This window comes from Apostichopus japonicus, chromosome 19 (genome assembly GCF_037975245.1).
Source record: "Apostichopus japonicus isolate 1M-3 chromosome 19, ASM3797524v1, whole genome shotgun sequence".
NCBI lineage: Eukaryota > Metazoa > Echinodermata > Holothuroidea > Aspidochirotida > Stichopodidae > Apostichopus > Apostichopus japonicus.
The window spans coordinates 4,150,646-4,173,003 of record NC_092579.1 but is presented as its reverse complement, the minus strand read 5'-3'; the positions used below and the strand labels follow the sequence as shown (position 1 = coordinate 4,173,003).

At 36.4% G+C, this 22,358-nt stretch overlaps 1 protein-coding gene across 1 annotated transcript in view; it reads left to right on the top strand.

Annotated features, from left to right (window-relative positions):
• The window catches only part of LOC139960684 (voltage-dependent T-type calcium channel subunit alpha-1G-like), a 202,711-nt gene extending 180,405 nt beyond the window's left edge, over positions 1 to 22,306 (top strand). The window contains exons 31-39 of the mRNA XM_071959235.1: positions 3,026 to 3,096; positions 3,975 to 4,053; positions 5,104 to 5,225; positions 6,485 to 6,748; positions 8,879 to 8,923; positions 12,136 to 12,168; positions 13,213 to 13,266; positions 15,333 to 15,513; positions 16,279 to 22,306. Of these exons, the coding sequence (XP_071815336.1) occupies positions 3,026 to 3,096; positions 3,975 to 4,053; positions 5,104 to 5,225; positions 6,485 to 6,748; positions 8,879 to 8,923; positions 12,136 to 12,168; positions 13,213 to 13,266; positions 15,333 to 15,513; positions 16,279 to 17,162 (1,733 nt within the window). The 3' untranslated portion in view covers positions 17,163 to 22,306. The remainder of the gene's footprint in view (positions 1 to 3,025; positions 3,097 to 3,974; positions 4,054 to 5,103; positions 5,226 to 6,484; positions 6,749 to 8,878; positions 8,924 to 12,135; positions 12,169 to 13,212; positions 13,267 to 15,332; positions 15,514 to 16,278) is intronic.
• Positions 22,307 to 22,358: the final 52 nt, after the last annotated feature.

The following is a 22,358-nucleotide window of genomic DNA, read 5'->3' as shown; positions in this document are numbered from 1 at the left end:
GAATATTTATGACATTGAATTTACAATGCAATTCATAAATATTCAAACTTGTAATTCACACACTGAATAGTATGAATATCCACGGATGCATTGCTAATCACATTTTAACTTCATTTGTTATTGGAGATGCAAATTGTCATGAACTTATTGCCAAGTAAAGCAAATGTGTTTAATAAAAATGGATAAATTTGATAGCGGTTAAGATGTTACCATTGGAAATTTTGAAAAACACTCTGCTTATTGCCAAAAAAGTTTTGTGAATTAGTTACTCAGAATAATCACCAATTAGGTCTTGCAAAAGATTGGTTCTATGCTCCTTTTGTTCCATTTTCTAGCTAAAATGTCAAAAATTAAATGGATTGATTATAAATGTCTGATGTAGGTTTCTAATTATTAGTCAAGCAAGCTTACAGCAATGGTCTTAGTTTTTGTTTGTAAGTTTGTCTCAAAGAACTGACCAGTTATTACAAGAAGTGGTATAACAATGGTTCCTATTGTACTTTTAAATAAGAATGGTTCTCTTTTGCTTTAGCATTGTTCTCTGGAGTAAGGTTGGTGGTGGTGTTTTGACATTTCTATTTCTCACTATATTTCTTATGTAACAAAGAATTTATTGTCTTTTTCTGAAGTGCTTTCTAGAGACACTTTTAACAAAATAATAACTTTCTCTGTGGGGCTGGCTAGTGATAAACTGGTGCCATCATCTCACTTTATGTTTAAGAGCCTATTTATGTCAAGATTATTGGATGTTGCTAAGCAACATGTTGGATTGTCTCAGATGTCCTACAGTTTGGCTCTAGCTACTACTCCCTACAGACTGTCTGGCTCAAAGTCTACCAAATTGTGCTTGATTTTAGAATTAGTCAGAGGAAGGTCAGTTTACACTGAGGTACCAGACACAGCGGTGATTTGATATGTAGTTGCTATATCAATGTAATTATTGTAAGCCACAATGCTGAGAAAAAAAGCCAGATGTTTCAAGTACATTAATATAAAGAGCTAAGTTTGAAGAATTGCCTTTGTATTCAATTAAGTCATTACATTGCAGTGTGTTCTCTGTCCAGTTAAGTACCATTTGGGGGTAAGTTTGGCTATAAACAAAAGCCATGAGATCTGAGATGTTACTCAGTTCAAGTCATTGCTTTCCATAGTTTGGAGACCGTAGACCCAGGTTCAGTGTTGTCTGAACTATGGTAACTTTAAATCAGAAGTAAGGGTGACCAAAGAAGGAATAAAATCAGTTTAATGGCTTGGCTCATGCATGGAAATTTGGTTAAAACTTGGATTGGGACACCTGTACTAGAATCGGGATAGGAACGATACTCATGTAGCCACACTTGCATCGGGTCAAACTTGGGTCAATGTGATCAAACTTAAAATTGAGTTAAGATCGTAGTTCAAGTAACTAGACTTGGCGAAAGTTAAACAGACACTCAGAAATTTGGACTTGATTTTGAATTCAGTATACATAAAAAATTCTGATGGAAAATGTTTGTAGTTTGAAGTAACATAGTTATTTGTGTTAAAAGTGTCAATTTATCAAGAGCTAATTCTAGAGGGATTTGTAATCTTTCTCTGTCTCTTGCTCGGAACAAAAGACGATTGTAACCTCACCTAATGTTTCTTTGATGTTATTTGCACAACTGATCTTCTTTTTGACAAAATATTCCTTTAACTTTTTTCCAACTTCTCTCAGTCCTTAAAATTATGAAGACATTAAAAGGATTGAGGGAGCTGTTAGCTGTCCTTATGACGGCTATCCCACAGGTAACAATGTGTCGATCTGTATATGAAAACTTGATGTCACTTATCTTCCTCCTTATATGTTGCACTCATTTACCTTGTATTAAAGTCATTGTGGGTGAGAAAGTAGCATTTAGCTTTTTGAATGCACATATATATAGATGTTCTCATCTTTACCTGCTTGCACAAACAGTATTTAACTATCAGTGTTTCTTCCGCAGTAAATGTGATTCTTTGATATATTTTCTGTGTCCCCCTACCCCCCTCCCCCACCCTGTTTGGGTAGCATACTCCTGATTATGTCCACAATGAACTACAAACTAAAGTTTCAAAGTGAATGGGGTGTTTCAAGTCCTTGTGGCCATCCATTCTTATATTTTTGCTATATGAAAAATATCCCTTACTGAATGGCTGGAATGTTGACCATCTGTAAAATCATGACATTTCTGTGTTATTACAGTGTATATATGTTTAAGCTAAACAAGCCTGAAGTTTTAGTGGCTCAATGTGAACGTCTTCACACATCAAGGATGGGAGTGCTTGCTACACTGCTTTCCAAAGGCCTAGCATTGTCTTAAAGTGCTGCAACTGTACCACAAACCACATATAAATTTATAAAGCTCCGACCACAAAAAGCCAAATTTCCCCATTGGTACAATTTTGGGTCCTATTCTTGAAGGAGAAAATTCTCACATATATGTTGATATGGAGTATGCTACCTTTAAAGCACCACATTTCTGCACATTCCCCCTTAAACATAAGCAAGAAATTTGTTTGATTGTCTTGCCTTTTCTTGAGAAAATTTGTTGCTGAGTTGGTTTCCAAAGTTTTGATCAATGTTATCACAGTTCAACAAGTCTACTAAAAAAAATTAATATGGGAACGTCGCTGAAAATGGGAACATCGCTGATTGAGAATGAAATTTTTTGGTTGTGTTTTCTAAAAAGATGAGAAAACAGGGTTATATATGAAAATATATATATAGCAACTTTTCCATCTTCAATTTTGTGACCAGATTTTGCAACTTCTTGGACTGAACATATCAAAATTTTGAAATCAGACGTCAGAATTGGACGCATAAATTTTGACCAAAATTTGGGAACCACCTTCTTTCTCATCCTCCTCCCTTTCTCGGTCTTTTCTAGTTGGGTTCGATACTTTGTCTCGATGTTGCATGATTTTGATGTTTTATGTTGCCTCTCCTGCACTCTTTCTCTTATTTATGATTTTGTCTACCCATGATGCCGTGTACCATTCATTACCCATCATCCTCCTCAACCAGTCCTGAAGTTGTTGAAAATGGCTTCTGGTATTCGTACTTGCTTGGATACCGTCTTGAAAGCGCTACCTCAGGTAGTAACTAGTACGGCAACTTTCTCTGCCTTCTTTCGTTGAAATGTTTTCTTTTCGTTTTTTACTCTGTTTTAATTAGCATACTATTAAGTATGCGAGTGTGTACAGTACGTCTGAATGTATGTGACTCTGCTTGTAAATGAGATAACTCGAAAACAATATGATGGTTGAACTTGATATCGTAGGTGTGTGCCTTTGTCTTAGCGACACAAGCCCTATAGACATTGGTGGAACTCTAAGGTCAATTCAGGTCAACAGAGTACAAAGTCTGAAAACCTTGTAAACATGATAACTGCAATATTGAAGCTTGGATGAAGTTTCTAGTTGGTACGTTGATCCATCATGATAAATGAGTCAATTTAGATACTGTACAACTTCTGTGATATTTTAGTTGTGTACAAATCAATGCCATTTGAGATCAAAGTCTTTAATACTTTGCAACATGATTACAAGCAAACGTGAAGCTATTTAAGTTAACTTCATACTTAGTTGATATGTACAGTATATTCACATGCTAATATCTTGCTAGTAAAAATTAGTCAAACCTTGGGATTGTCATCTGCAGTCGGCTATAAAAATGTTTTTATAAAACTTTCAGAAGACTTCCCTTCACAGTGTTATTATTTATGTGAAAAAACAAATAAATAAACAAAAGTAAATAAAATATAGCTCAGAATCATAAAGTCCTTTTGGCTATCTGGTTTTTGACAGTTTTATCTTGTTTCATCACACATGATATTAGTTAACAAACACCAGCAAGTGTACTTTTGCATAATTGCAGATTTCTAATCGATATTTCACATGAGTGAGAATTAAAAATTTATCACTTTAAATAGGCTCAGAATTTTTAACTGTTTTTTTTTCATTCCCGATTTTAGGTTGGAAACCTTGGCCTTCTATTTTTCCTGTTGTTTTTCATTTTTGCTGCATTGGGTGTAGAGTTGTTTGGTCGACTGGGTGAGTATAAACACTCCATCTGTCGTCTGCCAATCTGTTTTCTTACTTCTTTTTTTTTCTACAGGAGGTACATTGGTTTTCAAACATTCTGTATGTATATCAGCAATGTTGCATAAAACTGATGGAAAGTTGCCAGCATAGTGGTTATTAAATTTTAAAGCTCGATTCTTTGTTCCTTTCCCTCACATCTGTAATTACTCAAGACACTATAAGACCATGCCACATGTTTGCTCTTGGAATGCAGTTTTATGGATTTAAAGTATGAAGGCAAAAATTGTAAAAGTGCAAAAACCTAATTTTTGAGCAAACTTGAAATTTACAGTAAGTTATCAATCCTTTTGAATAGTCAGTGAGTTCATTTTAGTGTGCCTGCTACAGTGTGTGTCTAATTTGAATATTCATTGAGTCTCTGTCAACATATATTCTCATTTGCCACACTTTAGTCTTCATATATATAGCAGATATATATATATATTTTTAATAACAGCTGCATCAATGTGGTTGTTGAGAGTTACCTCCTGAACGGAAACCTTTATAGGTTTAATAGAGCACCATTGTACTTATAGGCATTAAAGACTTGCCCCAAACCGTGTGCCGGGCTCTGAAAAAGTTAACTTCCGTTTGCTTGCAAGTGAAGTTTTCTTCTTGTCGCTACAAAATGCAGACAGTAATGAAACAGGATACCTTGTTATCTTTTATCTAGACCTAAGATGTCCATCGCTGCTATGTACACTGTGTTGTGGGTATTGACCCAAGCTGTATGTATTGACTGTACACTAGTGTCTAATTACCGACAGTAGCAAGCTATGTGTGTATTTTCTGGGATCAATGGTGGTGTCTAACACTTCTGTTACACCTCAATCGAAACTAGTTCAGATTACCGGTATGAGACGTTTCTTTGTGCGCGAGTCTTCACACCCTTTAAGAAGTTATTGATTCTGATATTATCCCATTGGACTATTTGTAATGTGTAAATTCTTTCTTTTTGTATTATTATCATATTGTGATGGCAGTAGTCAATAATAAACTTGAACACTTTATTCTCCACAGACTGCACCGAAGAAAACCCTTGCGAAGGTCTTGGTCGACATGCGTCATTTAAAAACTTTTTCATAGCATTCCTGACATTATTTCGTGTAGCTACTGGGGATAACTGGAATGGCATTATGAAGGTAACGTAGTATTTCCTTTACCGTCGGAGCAAGTGAGGGGGGGGGAAGGGCAGGGGGCTGCAACCCCAGACTCTGTGATCAAGTAGAAGGGCAGGGAAAATATAGATGGGGAATTGAGAGAGTATGGGATATAAGAATAGTGTATTCTCATCTTCAAAATAGACATAAGAAAAGAATAAGAAAGGATCCAAAAAGGGAACCTCATGACATAATCTTCCCTGGTGCCTTACCTGACTTTCGACGCATCTGTTGACCATTTCTTCACATCAATGAATGGGTGATATCATGAGCAGGGTTTGATCAAAAGGCAATTCTATATTGATAGCTGCAATGCTGGACATTTATAAGCGTGGCATTTCTGCTAAACTGAAAGTCATTTTTGGAAACTGGAAAAAATCATGTCTTTTATTTAGTAGTGTGGCTGTGTACAATGCAAGGGTTACCCACATTCTTAAAAGGGAGATATGACAATTTTTTTTGTCCAATCAGCGTTGTTACAGTTGTGGAAAAAGTCATGAAATTATTTGACAGTATAATTCCCGGCCCAGGAATTTCAGGAAATTTAAAATTGCAGAAAGGTATGGAAAAAGTGATTGAAAATTAAGCTGTCTCTAATTATTTTCTGTTACCCTTTTTTTTGTTTCTTCTTCCTCCTGAACATTTTGCCCAGATCTCAAGTCGTGTAAAAACGGTCATAGAATTTCATAATGTCGTTATCTCTTGTCATGTTTTTGAAGATAAAAGATTTCTGGACCAATGCAAGAGTAATAAATATAAGAGGATAAACTTTTGATAAATGTTAACTCCACCAGTTCATACATGCCATGCACTTAGAAAGAATGATAGGCAGTTTTCTCCTCCAGAAGCTATTGATCCGTGTCATTGGAGACAACTTAGTTACGGAACTTTGAAATTTTGTCCATGGTGTAGCTATGGTTTCAGGGACCCCAGTTTCAAGAGTGGGAGGTTGGGGGTGCTTCAACCTTACTTCCTCTAAAATGCTCGAAAAGTCATTAATTTAAATTTAAAGACCACAATGTTTCGCCTGATCTCTGACTTGGATGAAAATGTTGGAACCAACCCTTGGCTTTTGCACTTGGCACTTGGCTTTTGTGAGCCCTGGATCAACGAACCACTCAAACCACCTCTCGCTACACATATACACTTCTTGTCTCCAAAAGGGCGCTCTTTAATCTTTGCAATACTTAAAGCAATCGTAATTTTGATCTTTAATTCACTATTGTTTCTGTTCTGTCCAGGACACTCTGAGGCAGGATAACTGTGATACAGACGCCAGCTGTCAGACTAACTGCTGCGCCAATCCTATTCTTGCTCCGATTTTTTTCGTGACTTTCGTCCTGATGGCACAGTTTGTCCTGGTCAACGTGGTCGTCGCAGTGTTGATGAAACATCTCGAAGAGTCGCACAAGATGGCCGACTCGGATGAGAACGACGACCTCCAGGCACTGGAAGATAAGTTTAGGCTGGAAGCTAGTGAAGCTGAGCAACGAGAGGGAGATGAGGTAAGTGAATTATGAAATAATCGAAACTGAAACATCAAACCGAAACAGTTCAGCATCTGTGAAAAAAATCAAGCGAAAAAAGTTACTGTGGGTAGGTAACTCGAGTTCCGTTTGCAAGTTTGGTTTCATCTAGGTAACTCAGTTTTGAGGCAAAACAGGGTTTAGTTATTCTTTGGTGCCATGGGCGGGCCTATCACAGCATGTAATTATAAACATTATTGTCGTTACAGTGTAGGTACTTGAGATAAACTTAGCTTGACTTGCATTTCATGTTATTTCATTTCGGTTAGTTTGGTTTCATAAAGGTTTCAGATTTCATTTTTGGTAAACTCAGATTTTTAGCTGTTCCTTGCTGCAAATGGCTTTTATCATAGCATGTAATGATAAAAGTGATAGTTGTTACACTTAGGTCAGCTGAGCTTCATTGGGGTAACTTGACTGCCATAATAACTCAGGTTTTATTTAGGAAACTTAGATTTCATTTAGGTAACTCAGAATTGAGTTTTGAATCGCTGCTTATGGACTTCATCACACAACTAAAGTAGTACTTGAATATGGGTTCCCATAAATCTTAGTTCATTCTACATGATACCTGCTATGTGGCATTAACGAATATCATTAAATCAATGTCCCCATGTCAGGAGGCTGCACATGCCAACAATCAGTTCTGACACGGTTCTCAACATAGCATTTGATTAATTACATAGCACAGAGGATAATTATGCTTGCATGGATTAAAATTGAGACAAAGTTAAGCATGAACAACTTGTCTGTACATTGGATGTCATTATCTTGATTTTGTGTTGTACTTATTGTATGTTTTCCTAAGTTGGTGTTTTTGTCCATTTAAGCACCTCAGACCAGGCATCTAAATGTATATTCGTAATATTTTTGGATTACTAACTCTGATTTCCACCCTCCCCCCCCCTCTCCATCCCCATCACCAAGCTCCTTGGTATGGGAACAGAGATTTTGAATGTCCACCACCTTGATATGGATAGGAGCATGAAGATACTTAGTCAATGATACATGAGTAAACCCACAGGGTTGGTGAAATTCTTCTTCAAAGACAAGTCCATTGCTTGGTTCATATCCTATTGTCAATAACCCACATTCTTGGCAACACAAATATCTTTCTTCTTTTGTAGCAATACTAGTAATAGTTTACATTTTCCCATAATTCCACTGTCATTATTCTACCAATCATGAGTATTGTATAGCTTTTTCTTACTAAGCGTATAGCCTAACATTTACTACTCTATAGAGAATATCAGCCTAGCTATCAACCTTTATGCCAGAATACCATAGTATGACTTTATTTCAATGGACATTAATAGAAGCAATCATGACAGGTCATTTCAAATTTATAGTGTCTGCAAAGGCCTTAATAAAGGGAAAGTAAAATTGTTTGACCTTTCATCCATGTTTTCAAATATAATTACAAGTGTTTGTAACTAAAATTTCAATGGACATTAATAGAAGCAATCATGACAGGTCATTTCAAATTTATAGTGTCTGCAAAGGCCTTAATAAAGGGAAAGTAAAAATTGTTTGACCTTTCATCCATGTTTTCAAATATAATTACAAAAATTATATACAAAGTGTTTGTAACTTAAATTAATATTTAGTCATTTATTAAGCAAAAAAATGCTGCTCTAAAGTAACTTGCATTCTTCATTTCACCCAATCATATGATCATGTTTGTGACAAAGACTAGATATGCCCTTCCTGTCACTGAAATGTCTTGATCGTTACAAGAGTAATTAAGTCTTAATGTTCAGTACAAATGTAGCAGCCTTGCTGTGGTAGTTTTGTCCTTGATATGCTAAAATATAGTTTCTAGATGATAAATAAGCTTGTTCACATTAGGGCTTTATTTTGTGAAAAAAATTGTGAAATAGACTGCTCTAAAGCATGGTAATTTGGCATATATATGTAATTTAATATTTCATTTTAGATATATATATATATACACATATATAGATATATATATGTATGTATGGTAGGATTTTTCCAGATATGTATGACATGTCCATTTTTGTGTGTCTGTGGTCTGTATTTGTTCATCATGGCCTGTGGATTTATTAATGTTTTAATACCATTCTTGTTTCATTTGTAACCTTTGAACAGGACCTCCCTGTTCCTGACCCATTATCCAGCAATAACAACAACCAGGTATCTGCCCATATGCCTCGGCTTTTACCCTTACTCTCTGCATCCCACCCCCCACCCCCACCCCCCTCCCCCTCCCCATCACATCCCACACCTTAGTATCCTTGGTGGTAGCTTCATATTACTTTAACAAGCATCTTTATTGCCCCAACATTGTAGCATTTTTTTAGTTTTAATCCCATTAAATCACTCCTAGAAAAATTACCTGGTCAAACTAGCCAGCTGAATATGTGAAGGAAGAATTTATACTGGTCTAATAAATGGTTACATGTTCTATGTAACTACTATTGGATCGCATTAATGGGAGAGAAGTGTAAAACTGTGGCCATTCTTTGGTTTATTCATAGTTTTTCTAGCACATTTGGAGGCAATACATACTGACTAATATGAAATATTACAGCTGTGTATAGTTTTAATGGCTGCAGTGTGGTTTGTGGTGTGCTTATACACATTAAATGGAGTAAACTATTAATGTTTGGATCATTGAATACTACTACTGATAGCCTACGCTACTTCCAAGAATATTTGTAACCAAATCCCAGGTTTACGTATCTTCCTTCTTCTTTCTTCATTTGAGATTAGAAGACTATTTATGGAACAGAAGTCTATTTTTCAAACAAAAACATTCTTCTGCCTAATTGGAGGCAGTATTGTCCATCCAAAAAGGCCTTCCATAACAACATCCAAACAGATTGTTTACAAAATTCACAATAGTTGCACTAGTGCCAAAAAGAAAAGAACCCATGTTCAATAACGAAATATCCATCGGTGCAATTTGTTACACTGTTTTGATCACTGATAGAACAGATATGGGATATATATACTATTTTTACAATAAATATATCCATCCTTATGCTTGTTGCAAACATCTTGTACACCATAAGCAAAATAGACTTAATTCGGGCAAAGCTTAATCAGCAATTGAGTAATTAGGTTCATCTATTAAATCATACCATCAAGTTACTGCAAGAATGGAATCTAAGAAAGTTATGTATATTTTTTTGTCGTGGAAGACCTATGTGGACAGTTTGAAGGGGGAAATAAATGCATTTTCCTTCAGGGTGGTAAAACTTTTCAGCAAAAAGGGAAAGTAGGTGCAGATGCACAACTGGTAAAGAAACACACATTTTGTGTTTTTCAAATGATCCTGTTGCAATTAGGTAAAGGGACTTCATGAGAAACAGACATTGAATATGCATATAACATACACGACATTTCCTTGAAATGTCATGATGTTGCAAGTTATTATTAAAGTCAAATAATTTGGAAGAACTGCACAGAATAAATGCCGAACAAGAGGGCGCTGGAACACAATAGGTCGTGTCAAATGCCTGAATGATCCTTTTGTTGTTTTCTAGCTAGGGCATCGTATCATAAACTACATGTTTTTGCAGTCGTTTTCTTCTGCCCGTGTGTGATAAGCATATCGAAATCACAATAATGAAGAATTATATGCATGTTATTAAGAGCATAGTTGGATTATGTGATTAACCAGAAAAAAAGTGCTTTTCAAACAGAATGAAATCTAGTTGTAAAATTAATACTGTAGAAGACAGAATACTTTGATCTTAATGTAGAGTATCTGTTTCAGTAAGCTCTATTCGATTTTGAGTATTTTGAAGGAGGTTTATATGTTATTTAATTTGAACTCACATCCTGGCAATGGGTCTGCTATCTATTCTATTTCAAGGATCTTACTACTAAATTATTTTGAGGGTAGTTAAATATTAGTATGTAATGTTTCAGTAACAAGGTAAAATGTACCAGTTAGAGCCACAAAATAGGATGAAACTTTATTTTCAATTACCATCTTCTAGCATTATAGCTTTATTTTGTTTTCTTGAATTACAGGGGTGGGGGAGGCTCTTATCAAAGCAGTAATATTGCAAAAGGTTAAAATCTTCACTTAAATTTCTTTTTCTTATCGCTTAGAAATTCCATCCTTTTGAATTCTTTCTTTGCCTGAGTCTTTGCCATGTATCTTTGCATCTTGTTACAAACATATAACTGCATGATATAGTTTGTTAATCTTCTTTTTTAGTTTTTACTTTTAGTATTTGTTATGTTTATTAGTTGATCAAAATACGTGACTATTAATCCTCCTTCCCACTAATGCATGCTATGATGTTGACGTCTAATCTGATTATATTCACAAATGGTATCTGTGGGTACTAATTCAGGGGGTTCTCAAGTAATAGGCTACAATTACCAGTTATGCATGTTATGATGTTTACATCTGAATTGATTATAGTCTCAAACAGTGTATGTTGGATTAATTCAGGGCTTCTCAACCATAAATATTCTACAAGGACCAGAGGGAAAAAAACGATGCTTGAAGCAAAGGGCCACACGGACATAAAATCTCGCTCTACCAAGTTTGAGTGGAGAACACAGGAGTGGACTAGGGCCTTATGGGATGTGCATACCATATTATGGCAAGACTGGGACAATTTTCTTTCGTGAGATGGAGATTGCCAGAGTTTGACCTGCTGGTACTCTACTGAGAACCCCTTGCCTAAACAGACCAAATTGTACTTGACTAGTAGCAGCTCCCATCTTTGTACATTTCAAATAATCTTCCAGCTGGCTGTTAGCAGAATACAGCCAATTTTTATTTTGTTTTCATTCTTTGTATTAACAACTTTTGCAGGAACAGATTCATGCTTTGGCGTGAGCAATTTGCAGAAAGTACTTGCTAACAAGTGAATCCAAATATGTTACTTGAAATCAACTACTGGATAAGATCCAAAATATATTCTGTGAACGAACTTCTGTTGGGGCTTCAGAAGCCCCAGTAGATTAGAAATACCTTATTTCAAGCAGATTGTATACACCCGAGAAACTGTGTAAAAGCAAAAGCTACTTAGTCTTTGACATTTTTCATAACTAGTCTTGTCTCGCATTCATTACAACAAGAAACAAATGGTGCTAGCTAGTTTAAATAGCATATTTAACATCAATAACAATTTATCTCTGAGTTTGAAAATTAGAAGACAAAAATAAACAGAAATGGAAATTACGAAATATTTTATATTTTTTTTCCTTCTTTAAGACACGACTCCAGTTTTCACCTATTATTTCTCCTTCTGAATTTATGCTATTCTCGTAACATGTTCTTTTATTTCTTCACTGGAGACTTGCTATCCTATGTATCTGCAGCTCATGGTTTGTTTTGGTTCTTTCTCTGTTCTAATGTCTCCTTTTTTTTCTCTCAGGAGCAAGAGAATGCATTCACTCCTCTCCTGAAGGTATCTACTGTCTTTCTGTTTTCCTTTCAAACCATTTCCCTTTAGTCTGTAGTTTTCTTCCTTATTTGGTCTTGTTTCCATACTCGTAGCTTTAAATGCTGGCCTTTGTTTCTTTATTTTACCTTCTTTGACCTGTCCGTTTGCTGTATTAACAACCCAAACCATACAGGACATTCTAACTGTGCCAGGACCAAAGATCGTTTACGGGAAAATCTGTTGTACCTCAGAGGGGAGTTTGAAATAGCCACAAAATCAGTTGAGCCAAGGGGAAGGATAACAAGGTTGAAATATAATCAAGACTTTATTCTCAGAATAAGCACCTTTGTAGAACTTATGAATGTTCACACATCAATTACAAAAGCAAACATTTACATTGAAGACGACTGATGGATGTCATTTGATAAACTAGAACAAGGAGCTTCTTAAAGTGATCCTGTTTAAAATAATTAAAAGAGCAGCTTGTGGAATTTGCAATTTTTTATCTTAGAAAAATGGAAATTTCAGTTTATTCTATCAGTTCCTAAAAACATAAGGAAGGATAATTGTCAGCTCAATACAAAAGAATGAATTCTTTTTCATTATTGTAACTGACAGTGGTTGGCAATTGAAAGGTGTTTACCTGTCAGATTTGCAGTAAGTGAGAGTTTAGCCTAACACAGAAGTGTATGCATTGCAGTGAAGGCTAGGTTTGATACAAGGATACTTTCCTAAGCTGTTGTTAACCCATAAGGTGTTTGTCAGGTGACAGCTTTGAAATAGTCAGTAGTGTGCTGTTGGAACTTCATACCAGGAATTTATGGAATTACTGTTTCTTATACGAGGCAATGGTCATCTCTTTTTAATCTTACTTGACCTTTTGCTCTTCTCCTCGTGTTCCATATGACCTTCTTGATCATTTGGTAAATGGTTCAATTTTCCCCTTTTAGTCTGGCCTTTCCTTTGAAGTATCATTCTGTGCTTTCTTTCATCTTTTCTTCTCGTTCATTTCTATATTGTCTTTGATTAATGGAAGATATCCTTTCTCTCCTCATCCTAACCTGAAAGCCGGTAAAGCAAACAGACGTCCAGCTGTGTGTAGCTCCAGAAGATCACCCTATGGTACATATGTAGCCATCAATGTCTAGCTATACATCCACACCAGCAGCTTGCAACCATTGTCACCATAGTCCAGCTCCTCTTACCCTCATTCAATTTCCTACTTTCATAAATACACCTACTTAAATGCATGCTTAACAATTTCTGAAGAAGTTTTTGTAAAAAACATCTGTACAAAAGCAAGGCTCAGTATATACTGCAAGTATGTAGATGATGTAAACACACATGCTGCATGCCGTTTTGAGTGGCTCACACATCTTTCCGTCTTCCTATTTTAGAGGTACCTTTTTGATGTAAGTGTAGGTGAAGTTAGCCGTAAAGAGGAACAGCCATATAGGTGGCATTTCCAGGAATCGTTTAGCAGGTGCAACAGTAGTGATAACCAAGTCACCTTGAGAGTCCAGAATTTGAAGCATTTATTTTCTTTCCAGTATAAGTGTGTGCTGGGAGGAGGTGGGGAGGGGGAGAGTAGGGTGTCCAAGTGCAGTGTTCACCTGCTTATTCCTTAAAGTGAGGAAGTGTGGGATTGATCCCTCCACTACCCAAATTCTCTCCACTTGGGAACACCATGTGGAAGGATGGTAAAACGAGAATGGGAAAGTTCAAATAGAGGGGGGCAGGGGGGAGGAGGGGGAGTGGAGGATTTCTTAGTTGGAAGATTCTTTAATGAAATTTCAGTCATCAAATACAATTTCTTCTTTTGACTCTGAAACAGTTAACAGTATGGAAATAAGTTTGCACTTTCAAATACAAGTGCTCTTTGAACAAGACTATACACTTGCGTCAACTTTAAATATGCTAAATTCGTTTTGGTTTATGGTCATATTCCGGCAGTGTTGACATTCCCACTTGTGAGAACCATATTGTGTAGATCAAGCATAGTTTGTCTCAGAGTACTGAAATAATCAGTTTCAGGCTATGTTAACTTCCTGTCCTTGCCATTTTTGCAGTTAATGTCAGAATTTTACCGTGTGATCATTTTGTTTGATACACCAAAACAGTCATTTATTTTCTATAGCATGTTTCACTAGTTTTGCATGAAATTACACAAGCAGTGTTGAAAACACAAAATTGCACCATGCATCATGTTGCACACAGCAGGTTTTCCTGTCTCACTTTAGATAAAGCCTGGCGTGTAGCTAGCGTTAATATGTTAAGGTGAACATGGAAGGCCAACAAGGACAATATTATGTTTTAACTATATTGTAGTCTCTATGCTGCCACAACATGTGAAACATGCCACTCTTTATGGGACAATGTTATGTTTCATATGATGATCAAAATTTGAACGAGAGAATAACTGAGAAAATCATCTTTTTTGTAAGTATATATTTGAAGTGATATCATTAGTTGTCTATGGTACAGGTATTTTCCTGTAAAACATACGCACGGCCCATTTCTGACCGCAATTCAGGACAAAAAAAGTCGGGAGACCAGGAGATTGCCTTAAAGACGAGGAGACCTATGGTAAAATTGAGAGAGTGGACAGGTCTGCATGGACGTACACTGACAGTAACTGTGCAAGGACATTGCAGTGATATGGCATGGCCCTGTGGACAAACAGGGGTATATTCTGCCCTTTGATGACTGTTAAGACTTAATTGTAGTAGAAAGACTAATGGACTGTTAGAATGGTGGAGAGAGGGCAAATTAGAAATTCCTGTAGCATGTAGTTATGTTATGTTATGTTAAGGGCGAGGGGGGGGGGGGGTCAAACTGCTGTTTGAATGTTTTTGCTATATAACAAATGTGATGGCTAACAAAGGGCGACATGGTCCTACCTTTAGTTAGAAGACCACTGTATTGTTCGGGGAAAAAATAGGTCTCTTCACTTTAAATTCCAATCTTTTCGATACTGGTATAAGTGTCATAACTCAAGTCACTGAAGTACATCAACAGGGAGAATATTAGCAAACCTTTTCAAGTCCCATCGTTTAAAAACCTAGTGAGTTTAAGTCCTAACTCGCTCACTGGTTATAAACTCAGCCTACGAGCAGATGAAGATACCTCCGATAGATATTAAGGCCTTAAATTTGACGTACAACTTCCCTTTATATTTGCGTCACTAGGAGAGTCTGACCGAAGATCTCTATAGTCCGAGGAGACCGTCAATATCGATGGCAAACCTAGCCCAGACGTCTGAATACATCGAGGACAGCTTCAAGCTGCCGGCAGCAAGGGTCAAATCATTACCGGTCAGTCTGGCAATAGAACAAGATATAGACCTCGGAGAAACTGAAGAAGACACAGGTCAGTGACAAAGTGGCAAAATAAATAATAATTAATTAATAATAATTAAAACTAATTAAGTTATAATAAATAACACGTATTGTAGTTTACAACAAAAAGTATTATATTTTAAACAAAAGGCAGCCATTTCCTCATTCATTTCCTTTCCTACCCCCCACCACACACACACACACATCCCAGAAATATAGTCTGAGTGAGTGGGTCTGTGATGTCATCAGATGGTTTCCCTTTATAAATCTTATTCCTGCTGTTTTATTTGTCATTTTAACTTTGCAAATTTTCCATGGAGAAAGTCAAAGTGTTCAATTATTTTTGCAGCAGATTTTGAAGGCTCTGCGAATTTTTGTCTCTTATAAAATAATATGGTTCCGCTATCTTCTAGCGCTTGAAAAGCAAATTGCCCATTTTTCATCATTGCGTATTGCTATGTGATACTGGTTAAATGATTCCCTGATTTGGGAATATGCAGCTATATGCCATCTGACATAACTTAAAACAGATTAAGCAACCGATATGTCCTGCAATGATGTCACACCCTCTGCTGTTGCCGTAAAAAAAATAATTCTTTAAATTGCTCAAAGTATGAAGCTATCATACATTCAATGCAGGGACTTTTCAAAGCTGCTCAGGTTTGTCACACTGATCAAAGTATTATTGTATCAAACTACTCCAACAAACAGATATGAATATTCAGTAGTTGCAGCTATAAGTTGACCAATTGTAATATTTTGTTTGTTTGTTTATATTGTTTCCTCTCCTTACCAGAATCGCATTACACAGCCCACGATGAGACACCCAGTCCAATCCGAAAACCCACAGTGCCAACGATCCACCTCTTGCCCCCAGATGTTCAAACAAGTTTACAACCACCTCATCCTGAAAGAGGGACCCCGATCCCACCAAGAAAAAACTCAAAGCAAAACCCCCACAGAACGTTGTCTGAACGTAGAAGGAACGCTAGTCAAACCGATTCCCTCTCGTCCGGGGAAAGCTATAGAACTTGTGAAGAGGATGTAACCGTGAAGCCAAGTTCATCGTTTCAAAGACTACATGATAATAGGAATCATTCCCCCGGCGGTCAGACTGAGGAAGTGCCTCTGCATTTAATGAGCAAAAATAGAGGCAGCAGCCCCAGACTAGGGGTCAAGGGGGCACAAGGAATAAGAACACCGGACCCTCAAAGGAAGACCCCTCCAAGGTCGCCAAAGTTGAGGAGGATATCTCCCAAAGCCTCGAGGAAATCAAAGGGGTCACCAAACTCGTTACGAAGGGAGGAGAATTCTCGATCCAAACTTTTAGACGGTAACAGCTCGTCAGGAGAGAGCGATTCTCAACATTTGCCCTTGGTGAGGCAGAGTCTGCGGGATTCAAATGAGGCATTGTCGGTATCGCACGGCAGTCCGTTAGAAAGAACTAGAATAGAGGAAAAAGACGAGGCCCTGATTAGCTGGGACTCGGACGACCAGACCACAGCAAGTGGACTGGCAGACGATTCCGAAAAAAGGACGGACGATAAATTTAACGATAGTATCGATAGGACGCTCAATGATGATGCGGAGACAAATCCGCGGAGAAGGAGTCCACATCAGAGACGGGATATTCATGTAAACAATGGCGGAGAAAGAGGATCAGACTCATCGAAACTTTAAAGATTTCAACGAAACATAGCATGATTTCTGACACAGTCTACCTAGTATGTTTTGCCAATTCGTCCACCAGTACCTCCATTTTGTTGCAAATTCTCTCACTCTGGAGTGAAACCGTCATTACCTGTTAGAACACCTGTTGACCTGTGGTTCATTGGTAGCATGGAAGGCCAAGACTCGTTCTTTTGCATGATATCGGGAGTGTGTTTATGGTATGTTAAGGGGATTTGGGAGAAGATCCAAGGGTTTGCATTTGTGAAACCAATTTGTAATAATTCCCTACACTGTAGTATGCTAATGGTTCAGGAGACTCCCCCTCCCCCCCCCCCTCCTCGTAATGTGTGTAACTGTAATGCGCTCTCATAGAAGCTAATATACAAATTATAATTAAGAATTTAATCTTACTGTAAGACTGTTCCTAGAGGCTGGTTATTAATATAAACTTCACATCAAATTTTATCTCACTAAATTTGCTTAAAGCTCATTGTCAGGAGGACCAACCCTTTGCATGTTGCCCAGATATATAAAAATGGTCGAACTGAAAATTAGATGTCTTAGAGAGGGGGGAATGGTGTCAAGACTTTGACCGTAGATACCATTTCTCAGGAAAGATACATTGGGGTAACAGTGCCTGCCGACCATTCATGGTTCTGCATTCATATGTAATAGCAATACCATGCACCTAAATTAAATAAGATAGAACAGTGAAAACTAACAACAATTAGTTATGGTAACCCCTATAAGGTTTGAAAGTTGTTACTGCTTGTTACTCTATACAATATTGTGCATCTCATCCTATCCCATCAACGGCAAACATTTTTCACAAGGAATTTTCACTAGTTAAGCTATGGTGATGTTGGTAGAAGTTTTCCACAACTTGTCAAAGAGATCGTTAAGTACTACTGGACTACAACAAATGTCCATTTTTGGGGAATTACTTGGCCACATATTGCTTTCAGAATATTTGTCATCATAAAAATTAATTTTAGAAATGAAATATTGCTCTCCCATTTCCTCCTTAATACATCTTCTCAAAGATTTTGAATAAAATCCGAAAATTATCTTGTGATAAAAAGTAAGCATTATTTGTGAACATAGGATAACCCATAGCCTAACACATTATATGTGTGGAAGAATTCAACCTATACTTAAACTTTGATCTTTGTTCATGATTGGTTGCTAAGATATTTGTTCCAAAGATATAGCAATACTTCCGCCATGTAGTGAGAGGTTCTACTATGTCAGTTGAACAATATTTATAACATGGTCACCAGCATATAGTAACTGGTTAGCAGAGTGGGTGGTATGAGGTACGTATACCTCATTAGCTTTACACTAAAACCTGTGTCTGAGTATAAGTATTTTATGTGTAAGGTATATATCACTTCAGACCAACAGGTGGTTCAAACATTGTTACTAACAATTTTCATGACCCAAGTTGATATGAGATACCAATCAGTTTAATACTAGTCTGGAACCCGATCAACATCAGTATGAGCTGAACAAGATGTGTTACTAATCACTAATTGTGACTCACATTGGTAAGAGCTAGTGTACTTCATTTTTCTGACAATGCCCTTATACAGGCTACTCTTTAGGATAGGGTTGACAAGATTTTTGAACTAGTCACTGATTACAAGGAAGATATGAGGAATATATAATTTGCTTATCGTGTCTGGTTCGGATTTTATACGGTCAAACATATTTATAAAACAATAAATGTATACAACCTCAAATTTAACAGTTCCAAAGGTTTTTGAAGCTAATAACAGTTTTTACTGGAACTATATTTTTGGATTATGTGTATCAACATTTGTGAATTTAGGAACTTTTTGAGCTGTAATAGAATTATGGCTGACAACTGGAGGCAATCAATTTTTTTTTTTTTTTTTTTTCATCCTGGTCTTTTCTGGCCAATGGTTTAAAACTATTATGAAATGAAATGTACTAATATCAAGTGAAAACAATTAAGATGTATGCCGTTAAGTTTGTAAGAGTTTTCTGCCTTCATTTGGATTGCTAGACATTATGCACAATGACAGCTTTTTCTCTATTAAAGGTGTTATGAATTCTAAGAGATTATTTTATGAAGAGAAAAAAAACAGTACAACTTTATCTTTGTATCTTATGTGTGTGACAACTCCAGCTTCTTGAGTGAAACAATTAATTCATTGTCTATTGTTTGTGTAGATGTTGCTAGGTGGATGCAATAATCAAGCCTCTTTCATTCAGTGCAAAGTAGTAAAACATTTAAATCATTGAAAAAAAAAAGAGTATTTTAAATCAGTAATTGGTGTGACTGTGCCTTGCTTGCATTCTATTTTAAGGGAAAAAATTGAAAGAAAAAAATTGGCACAGAGCTTGAAGTTTTGTTTTTCATTTCAAACTTTTAAGGCTGTAGATCACTTGGACACATCAAATTTATATGTTAAATCTAAGATTTGTTGTTAGATATTGTAATACAAATGTATTTAGCCGTTCACTAGTGCTCCTTGCTTACCTGTTTCATCCTCGCATCTGCACTCCGAGATACGGTTAGTTCGTTGAGAAGGTAGTTATGGCATGAAAGTCATGCAACCTTGCACATAAATGTGATTTTTGGTCCAGTTTCATAAAATAGCACCTTCCAATAAAGTGGGGCGAACAGCAATGCGAAGATTTAACCTATTCCATCCTTCAATCGGCGCCTCTTGTTGCCAAAAGTCACAACAAAATTTGATTAGTTATGAGTGAATAATACCAGATGGTTCAAATAAAAATGGTTAGGTACATCGCCTTGTTCATCGTTGTTCGTACTGAACTATTTGATGAGCTCATAAGCTCCGCGATAAGGGTGAATAATGTTCTTGCAGGTACATGTGGAGTCAAGGAGAGGATATTGACTCACCAAGTTTAGCATAGTAAATAGCAGGAAAGTAACCTAAAAGTACTAAACTAATGATTGTTTAACTCCCTAATGTAGATGATCACAAATGAAGCCTACTATGAAAAGGTAGGTAAGGTTTGTGTTTCTCTATTTGTGTTAAAGAAATGACCAATCAGCAATCCTTATTCCCACGTTCTAATTTGAATATCTGTACTATTAATTTGATTAGACCAATCGCTTGCTAGGACCTGTCCCTTGCTATAGCTTCATGGGCCACATGTTCCGTTTTAGATTCAGTATCTTTCCTCATTCATATTTATTATTAATTTTTTTTGCACAATGGAATTTGTACATTAGGCGACAGAATTGATTCTATTTTTGGGTATTATAAATGCAAGCCAAGTAGTTCCATGTTTGTAAAATGCAAAATTGCAAAGATGAAAAGAAAAAATTTAAAAAAAGCAACGAAGCCAAAAAAAAAGGAAGAAAAAAGCAACAATAAAAAATAAGTGGTAATCCTACAGTGGTGTAGCTATATAAGGAGCAGCTCATGTATTTTATATTTTTTACTTTGAAATGAGCAAATTTTGTCCATTAGTCAGTCCATTAATTTATTTTTAAGGACCAAACATTAAGAATGCAAAAGTAATTTCTGGATAAATTAATGATGAAATCATTTTGCAGCAAACTTAGAAGAATAAGTAACGACTCTGTAAAGAACGTTGATAGGGCAAAGGTCAACATGAATAATCAGTACATTTTTTTTTTTAAAGTCCATTAACATACCCACTCGGAGGCCTAAGATAAGACCCCCTCCCTCCCCCTCCCCCCACCTATTCATGCCAGATTACCTGAAATATGGCTAGCATATTGGATGTTCATGTTCCACTAGCCCAGCCAAGGCCACCCCCCCCCCCCATCCCCCAACATCACTTCCACAAAAGTGCTATTCCAGCCCCCCACCACAAAGTTCTAAAGAATACTCTTGAAATCCATAAAGTGTGAATTTGGTTCAGGGCATTAGGAAGTATGAAGCATTTAGCCATCTTGAATCGGATGCTATTTAGATGCCCAAGGCTAAATCTGTGATGTGGTTCATGAATAGAAACACTTGCAAAATAGACAGGTTTCCCAGCTAGTGAATGTCATGTAGTCCCCCCCCCCCCCTCTGGTTCACATGTATGTAACATTACTGCTTTTACATGCACTTTAAAACGAAAGTTAAAGTTATATGACACATAAGTGTTGTGTCATTAAGAATACATTGAGTTGACATAATTGTAAGAAGATATTTCCTGTCTCACACACTGTTCTCTACTGTTTTGATTGGATTGCACAGCGAAAAAACTAGTCTCGTTCTTTCATTGCTATTGCAATGGCTTTGTATTGGCAGTGTATTTGCTAACAGCTTTTTGGTGTGCAAGTATTTCTCTTTCAATGTAAACTGCTTGAAGCCAATTTGACTATCTGTGCACCTCAGCATTAAACTTAGTAGGAAGAGGGAAATAAATAGCAGGTGAAATTGGGAGTAGCAGTCGAAAAGTCTTGAACAAAACATTGTTATCAACCGTACAGTTGTTATCAACTTTTTAAGAGGATAAAGAACCCAATTTTTTTTTGTGGCATTTTCAGGCAGATTTTTGCTTGCACTGCTGATCCCACGATAACTCCACTGCCAAACATAATTTAGCCCTTGTGCCTCGCCAAGGATTCTCAAGTTTCATTTGAATGTATGATAATTAGTTTGAAATTGATAAAAGATTTAATCGACGACTGTTTCTAGGAAGCAAGAAATTTGCATATTATAATATTTGCATGTTAATTTCAAAAGTGAAAATCAGTGATTTACATGTACTTAAAAACTTGGCAGTGATCTGCACATATGCCGGCAGTATGCAATATTTTAATTTTTCGTATTTAATATAAGTAATATAAAAAAAAAAGGTTACTTTTATTTATAGTCAAATGCTTTAATGATAAATGCATGTGATTTAAAAAGTGTAAATGATGATTGATATGGTCCTTTGTTATTTTCTATAAAAAAAAAGGGGTTCGTGCAAAAAGACAAAAAGTAACTTTTTCATATTTTTGTTTTTTTATTCTTACCTGGAAGAGTTTCTGTCCATGCATGGGTAATAATCACCCTTATTTCGGTAACTAGGAATTTGCAATTAACAAGAATATGTTGCTCATGCGAGGATAAATTTATTTGAATATGATTGAAAATATGAAATAAAACATTTTGTAGAAATTCTACTCAATCTGGGTAAATCTCTCACCATGATTTTTTCCGCATTTTGTTACTTTGGGTAGTTTTTCTTATGTGTTACACA